The following is a 7798-nucleotide window of genomic DNA, read 5'->3' on the forward strand; positions in this document are numbered from 1 at the left end:
AAAAGGTGACTGCAGGGGAGAAAAAAAAAATCCAGGTTCTTATTATTTCCTGCATAAGTTTATATTCAAATTAATAGTCCAGTAACACTTCTAGCACAAGACAATGCTCACTCTCTTTAGCAGTATTCCTAGGAGTCAACTGTTTCTCCTGTTACGAAGAGGGAGCCAGAAGTGAGAATGCAAGAGCATTCAATGTTAACCTGATTAAAGAGACAGTAACCTTTTTCATCCACCTTAATTAATCACTGACAAAAAAAAAAAAATCTTAAAAAGGTACCACTCCAATTCCTTTATTATCTTAACCTTTTGAAACTAATCACATGGAACTACAAAATTAGCAAATGCCTTGAAATCTGTATACAAAACATAAATTACCTCTAATTTCAAACTCAGTTATTACTGTACCACTCAAAATCTTAAAAAAGTGGCTCCAAAGATAGTCTTATACCATTCTTAAAAAAGGAAACTGTTCCTTTAACGTTACAACCTCCCCTCCCCCCAAACACCCAACTCTCAATCCACATCATTTAGTTATTTTCTTGGTCATGGACATTTCCAAGATGAGATTTTATATTTCGTTCCCATAGCTTCTGGTTGTCAGAAAAACCATGCTTTCCTTTATTGAAGGAATTTGGTCCTGCTGAGGTTGGTGTATCCCTGTGAAAAGTAAAACAAGATCAGTTGAGAAAGTCAGTTCAACTATAGTAGTTTGGGCAACATGACATTGAAAACACCAACTTCAAGACCAAGCTACCACCAGAAACTATGACGCATTTCTTTCTTTCCATTAGATCAGGAGTCCTCACTATTAGCAACTGCAAGTTGGCCACAGAACAGATCTCTCTGTAGCACATCAAGACAGAGCGATGAGATGGGGCAGCAGAGGAGGTGGGAGTGGCAGCAACTGCTGCCAGCTGTGAAGAATTTGTGGCAAGAGCTACGAAATTGAGGATCCAAATTTGCTACTGGAGAAAAAACACCACTGAAGAGCAGTGAGCCTCCAGGGAACTGCCTTTAAAAGCAGCCTGTCATGATAAACATCTTAAAAATACATATGCTCAAAATTCATCCCTAACTTAAGTGAAGCCTCCTCTGAAAAAGTCCTTATTTATTTTGGGATTGGCTCTACACTGTCTCAATTTTGTGGCAAGCAGAAGAATTATATATATATTGTTTTAGAAGTAAACAAGCTAGTCTGTCTCTCTGAAAGAGATGATTCTCATCTTCCCCTTGCACGGGAGTTTAAAAATCTGAGCAGACTACCCTACTTGAGGGCAATTTACGAAATGGAGAACTAGAAAGATGGAAAGTTTACCAGCAAGCAGGAACCTATTACCTTTCCAAAAAGAAAGCTAGCTTCTATTTAATATAGAATCAATTTCTTCCTCAGAACAAAGGCAAATAAGATTCAAAATGCAAGTGTAAATGTACTACTTTTAACGTAGAGCTGAAACATTAGAAAATATCTACATTAAAATTTTCCTGTTTCTGGAGAAAAACACTTTGAACTTATTCTATCTTCCTACATTTCTAAACCATCTGCAAAATCTGACCTGTGCTCGAGAAGGTATTCTCACACACTCACCCTTCTCCAACCCATAGTTAAAAGCTGACCTACCTTCCAATGTTCTTCATGCGCATCTTGGCTTCTGGAGGCATTTCTTCCGGTTCACTCTACAGAGAGAAAGGAGGTTAGAGCATGGCTGGCCGCTGTCTTTTGAACATTTCAAATGTCTGACAAGATATATTATGGACAACAGCCCTACAGGAAAGCAAAATGACTTACAACAAAACAGAGGTTCAACAAGGTTACAGAAAGAAATACAAATTCCTTTGTTCACCTCTGTGTAAGACGGAGCAGTAACACGACAATAAAATATGCAGCAAACCAAAAGCAGCACAACTTTTCTTCCCTTTATCAAGTACAGAGAAAGCAACAATTAGTTCAAATTATGTTGTGCATCTCATTTTCAGGGAAAGTTATCAACACTTTAATGATTTCTTGAACCAGCACAAGTGCTACAAAGTTGTACATTCTTAAACAGAAACACAAGAGATGTTTCTAAGGTGAAAATCCCTGACATTTATGCAAAGAACCTTAAATGACCCACTCTGCCTAACTCTCACCCACACCAATGGAACTTTAAGTTGTGTTGATCACTAGCTTATTACTCACATCTTCATCTTCATTGAAAGCTGCTGCTACAGAAAGGGTTTTTGGAGCAAGGGTTGGAACAGGCTCTTTAGGCTTCTGAAAAAGACCAAACGTACAAGTAAGTCTACTAACTCAAAAAAAGCTACTCTTGGTATTTTAAATATTTTGGTAAAATGAAGTTACACATCCTCACTGAAACGGGCAATAAGGGGGAAAAGTGGTGTTATTCGAATCAAGCTGATAAAGGTTTCTCTCTAATGAAAAAGGAAAACAGCTGCTCATTTGTGTGAGAGACACTCTGAGAAGTGAGTCAAGCTCTCCCATATTGCAATTCCCCACAAGAAAGTCTTAACTTTCCATCACACTGCAGGGGTACACAGCCACTGGTGCATGACATGAACAATTAAATCAGAACCTGAATAAGTTCTGGTATTCAAAATTTTACTATGTCACTGCTTCCATTATTCTTTTGGAGTTTTCTTATCCATCAATGCCAGAAAGATGAGTATGTTTATTTTCTTGTCTTTTAACAACATAACAGCTTTCTGGCTTAAAACTTTTTAACCAGCATCAGTGTGCATCACACAGTCTGATTAATATAAGGCTCCTTTAAAAAGTAGTATTTTGATTTTAAATAAATGCCTTTCCTCTATTTAAAGTGTAAAAAGCTATCAAACTCACTACTGTTACATGTAATATAGCACAGACATCGGAAGTAACTTTGAGACCATTAAGAAAGCGCTGAGTCATCAGAACAGTTTGCTTCTACAGTACTACCAATTATCTAAATCAATCATAATCAATGCTTCCTCCATTTTGACTGTATTGGTGATTATTTCATTCATAGTTTCAAAGCTGATACTGTAAGCACAGTCCTTCTGCGACAGTCTACAGCTATTCCTCACCAACAGTGTGTAACATAAATATTGTGCCATTTTTTAAAGCTCCACAGGAATGGGTAACATATTAAGGGAGTAAAGATGACTAAAAAGAAACAGGGTAAGTTTCAGCACTGTCCAATCTGGTGCACTGCCAGTGACCCACTAAATTTGGTGTGCCAGAAACCCTGAGCCAAGTTTATTGCCACCGGAAGTATCCTTCTATGTGAGAAATCGGACCTTGCTAGTGGCTCAGAGAAGGCAGCTTTGTCAATTTTTCCAAAGTCTGAGCTGACTGGGTTGCATTTATACCCTCGAATGCTGCCAGACCACATCTCCCTCCCATCACAAAACAACAGAGCACTCTTTTCATCTTTTGCAGATCTGTAAAATGCTGGCATTGCAGGTGCAAGGCTTTCACGATTACAGTTTGAATTTAATCCAGACAAGGATTTATAATGTATCTACCACAGTGGTACATGGGAAGTGTAAATGAACTGTATTTAAATAGAGAGGCGGCACCTGGCTTGTCCTTGCCCATGCTAGTAGAGGACTACTTTAGCAGTAAAGAGAAGCATCAGATTCACATCTGAACACGCACAAGGATACCTTGTACTGGACAATAAAAGAGGATCAGAGTTCTCAGGAACCTGTGTAATGATGTCTCACTTCTTGCATATAGCGTAAATGAATCATATCGACCTTGCAAAGAACAGGCAAAGTCATTGAAAAATAAATGGTAGTTTCCCATGCTAAAATAAGATCTTTGGAGTGGAAGATGACCTATTAAGCCATCTAGGTGAGTACTTGCTTTCTTGTAGCTTTAAGCATCCTGTGCAATGAAGCTCCCAGCACTCATTTCAAAGTAGCCTGAACAGTTAACAAGTCTGCTCTTTTCCCTCAGGAAATTATTCCAGACTTACCAAATCTCATGATGAAATTATTCTGTATCGTCAAAGATCTACAGTTCATTTCAATCAAGCCTTATGCTTCCTGAGACAATCGACCTAGTATTAATCACCTTGGAATACTTACACATGCATGACATGCTGGCCCTGCAATGCTTTCTTAAACTTTATCCAAGTTACACACATTTAATTCAGGGCTTTCCTTCCGCACAGAAGTCTCCCCCAAGTACTTCCCCTTTGCCTCGCTTTGCTTAAAATAAAAAGCCCTCAGACAACTTACATTTGCTCCTAGTTTGATGGATATTGCAGATGCCTTCTTTGCTGTCTGACTGCCTATGGAAAATCCAAACTTGGACATTTTGGCAGGAGCAGGCTTTGTGGTGAAGTCTTCAGCTTCTTCATTAGCTGCCCGTTTCTCTGCGCTGCGACTCGAACTTTCTCCTCCATTACTGGAAGAAACAGTCTTAGTTTTCACAGGTTTTTCTGCCTCTTCTTCAGGTCCTGGTGAAGTCGAAACAACTTACCAAGATGAGCTATTTTTACTGAGCAGATTGATGGGAGCAGCAACCTCAAAAAGCATTATACTTTGGGTGCAATAGGTAAGGTGTTTTTAGTAACAGCAGTTTTCACCAACGTACATTTAGTGGACAGCAAAACACAAAGAGGAGAAGAAACTGCAAGCACTCCACTATTTGTAAAGAACTTCTTGTGTACGAGCCAGGAAAACAATCTTGAAGCACCATCTTTTTATTTAGTATGGAAGTCAAAGTTCATGTAGTAACTTAAATGTAGATCACTAAATCTTTTTAGGGTTTAAGTCGCCATAGATAAGCTTTCATAATTGGAATCCCAATTCCAAATCTAGAGTAGATAATCTAGGTTAAAATTAATTCTACTAAATTTCTACAAAAACATGTCCATGCCAGTCTCTAGGCTTGTCTGGCACAACTCTAAAATCATGGAAGTGACTACAGTGAGGCCAGCTGTCTCAATCATGTTTCAAGTCACCGCTTGTCCACATCTCATGTGTAATAAATCTGCCAAGCTCTGCTTGAGGAAGGAAGCAACACTAGAAAAACATATATATAGATTTCATCTTTTCTGGTTCTGTGTAAAGTCATGGAAAACATAGCAGCTGAACAATGATCCAGAGAGATAAAATACTCAAATCATGTTTTCATTCCTATACACTCAGCTTCTACAGCTAAATCAAGAGCCAAAGGTGTCCTTGGAAAACTCATACTGAACATAGCAAATGCTTCAGCAAAAATACGTTTCTCTGCTGCTGCAATAAGCAGATCACTGCAGTAGCACAAAAAAAAAACAACCAACCCATACGTTGGGGAATGGACAGGAAAGTGCTCATACTATCAACCTAACATAAACTGGAGCTAGCACCAGTTCCTCATTATATCAAGTGGGGAACAGGACCCTCCACACAGCAAATTCAGACCATCTGGGAAGAAAGCTCTTCACACTGCTGTCTAATAGCAAAATTATTAAGTAAGATAGAGCAATGGGAGAGAAGCTAGTCTGAACTGGGAATCAACAAGATTGTAGCTCTGAGAAAAAAAAAGGAAGCAAACAACATCAGGAGAAAGAAAATCTAGGGACACCATCTACATATATTTCTCTGCTATTTCCCAAATCATAAGCAGCAGAATATACCCTTTTCTACCCCACTCTTCTAGCTATCAAGATAATAAGTGATTGGAACAAAAATGGATTTATTATTTACCTTTGGAAACATGGAAGATCACAAAAAATATTAATAACTTTAATCAATTTCACTCTATTAAAAAATGGTACTAGTCTGCACCACTAGAAATTTGACCCAGAAAGTCTAGATATAAAAGTGACAAACAAAGGAGAAAAGAGAAACAGGCAAAATTTACACAAATGACCTTGGGCATTGGTTGCAGTCTTAGCACAGTTTTCCAAACAGCAGTCTGCAAGGCTATGAAAAGCTCTTTACAGCTAGCCCATAAGCCCACATTAAACAGAATATACAAATACAAGTCCAATCTAGATACACAAGAGACTGCTAAGGTGATTTGAGGGTAGGCAGAAGATTCACTGGCCTTAAAAGTGTTGGAACAGTAGGCCTAAAAGTCTGCTTTTTCATAAGATACAAAATCCACAGCAGCCCAAATCTCAGGGCACATTGAGTCAGCCCAAGTTCCTAAGCTAATGCTAGCTTGAAGTTAATTACACTACAGCTTGCTTCTTTGACTGCAAATTCTACACTATTGCTAAGCACAAGATGAAGTGTAACACAATCTGGAATTGACTGTAACAATCCCCAGATCTGTTTTCTCACCAAAATATTAAACAGCTTCTCTCTCAAAATTAACTCCTATAACCACTACATGATGAATGTTACTTCTGCTAGACTCCATGTAGGATGAACTGTAGACTACTGAAAGAAATAGCTTCCTTACAAAAACTCTTCCTTGCTGAAGGAGCTATAAAGGGCATAAGACAATTGGGGTAGGTGGGAAAGGAGCTGTTGTGCTGTTCCATTTCTGGAGGAAACAGAAATGCAGATTTGTATTATCCATTAAACAGGTCTCTCCTACCTCACATGCCAATGCATATACATTTTTGAAGACATTAAGGCTTTTTTATTATATCCTAGAGATCTCAAGAAGGTCATCTCTCACCTACAAAAAGCACCAGTACTACTTCAAAAACTAATCTGACCAGTGCTTTTTTTCCATGGATCACAGTAATAAAAAGCTGTCCTACTTCACAGATTACTTTTTTCATGAGTATCAACAACCTATGTAAGTGGACAACTTCCATTGTCCAGGTGGTTTAAGTGACAAGACTGACAGTGCTCACGGCACAGCATTTCAGGATCTCTTGCCCTTGTGACCATTGGTGGTGATAACAACACACAGAGTCACAACTAAGTTAACTTTAAGATAAGCACCACTGAACTTGGCAAAAGCTACAGACTAAATTGCTTTCAAAAATCATAAGGGAATTACTATCTTTCCATAGGGACAATGTACCACAACTCTTTAAGATCATGTTCCAGCACACTGAACAGTACACAAGATGGTACGGATAACTGACCTACTGATGCTGTCCACTTACTGTATTACTAATATTGAAAAAAATCAAAACCACAAAAACCCAAACCCAACAGTATCAAAGCCAAGGAACTACCTAAAATCAGGTAATCCTGTTCTAATTCTGTTTATATTTTAGTGATCATCAAAAATAACATTCACTGTTGGGGCTACCTTAATTGGTTTACAAGCTTGATTTAATCTTTCAACAGATAAAAAAAAAATGCTCTCTGCTTACAAATATACTTAAACAACAAAAAAACAGGAAAAGGAAGCTTTAGCTTCGCAAAGACACTGTCTTCTCACTTTTAAGTCAGGGGAAGAAAGGAGAAAAGAAACCGACTATTAAAAATTTCAGGAGAATTGATAATAAGTAGAACCCAAGGTGACAGTGATATCCAAGTCACAAAATAAATAATATAAAACCAAACAGAAAACTTACAGATGGCTGCCAAGCAAAAAAAACCAGGATGCTTAAAACATAAGTAATATTCACTTATGAATATTATCCATTGTACCCATTCTTCAAATGGTAGAACTGTTAAAAGCTAATCTTTAAGGCGTTCTCCTTCATCCTTGCCAGCAGCAACAGTGAAATTTCTCTCAATACACGGCAAAACTATCCCGTGTGATTTTGAGAAAAAGAAAAATAATTAATTTATGTGCACAAGGAGAAACTGTTATATTTTTGAAAAGGCTCCTGTAAGGCTGAAGCTAATCCTCAGGCGTGAGGACGTGAGGACAGCGGGCCCAGGACTCGGCCTCTCTTCCAGCGCAGCC

The 7798-nt window shown here is 38.2% G+C and overlaps 1 protein-coding gene across 1 annotated transcript; it reads right to left on the reverse strand.

The window, feature by feature from the left end:
* Nucleotides 1-276: 276 nt before the first annotated feature.
* Nucleotides 277-4442, reverse strand: PCNP (PEST proteolytic signal containing nuclear protein; the record flags this gene model as incomplete). The annotated part of the gene is made up of 4 exons (XM_010286141.1): nt 277-657; nt 1619-1674; nt 2177-2251; nt 4222-4442. Coding segments are annotated over 4 exons (482 nt in total), but the record flags the coding sequence as incomplete, so codon positions are not given.
* Nucleotides 4443-7798: the final 3356 nt, after the last annotated feature.

The sequence above is a fragment of the Phaethon lepturus genome, unplaced genomic scaffold (assembly GCF_000687285.1).
Source record: "Phaethon lepturus isolate BGI_N335 unplaced genomic scaffold, ASM68728v1 scaffold44324, whole genome shotgun sequence".
In the NCBI taxonomy this organism is placed as follows: Eukaryota; Metazoa; Chordata; class Aves; order Phaethontiformes; family Phaethontidae; genus Phaethon; species Phaethon lepturus.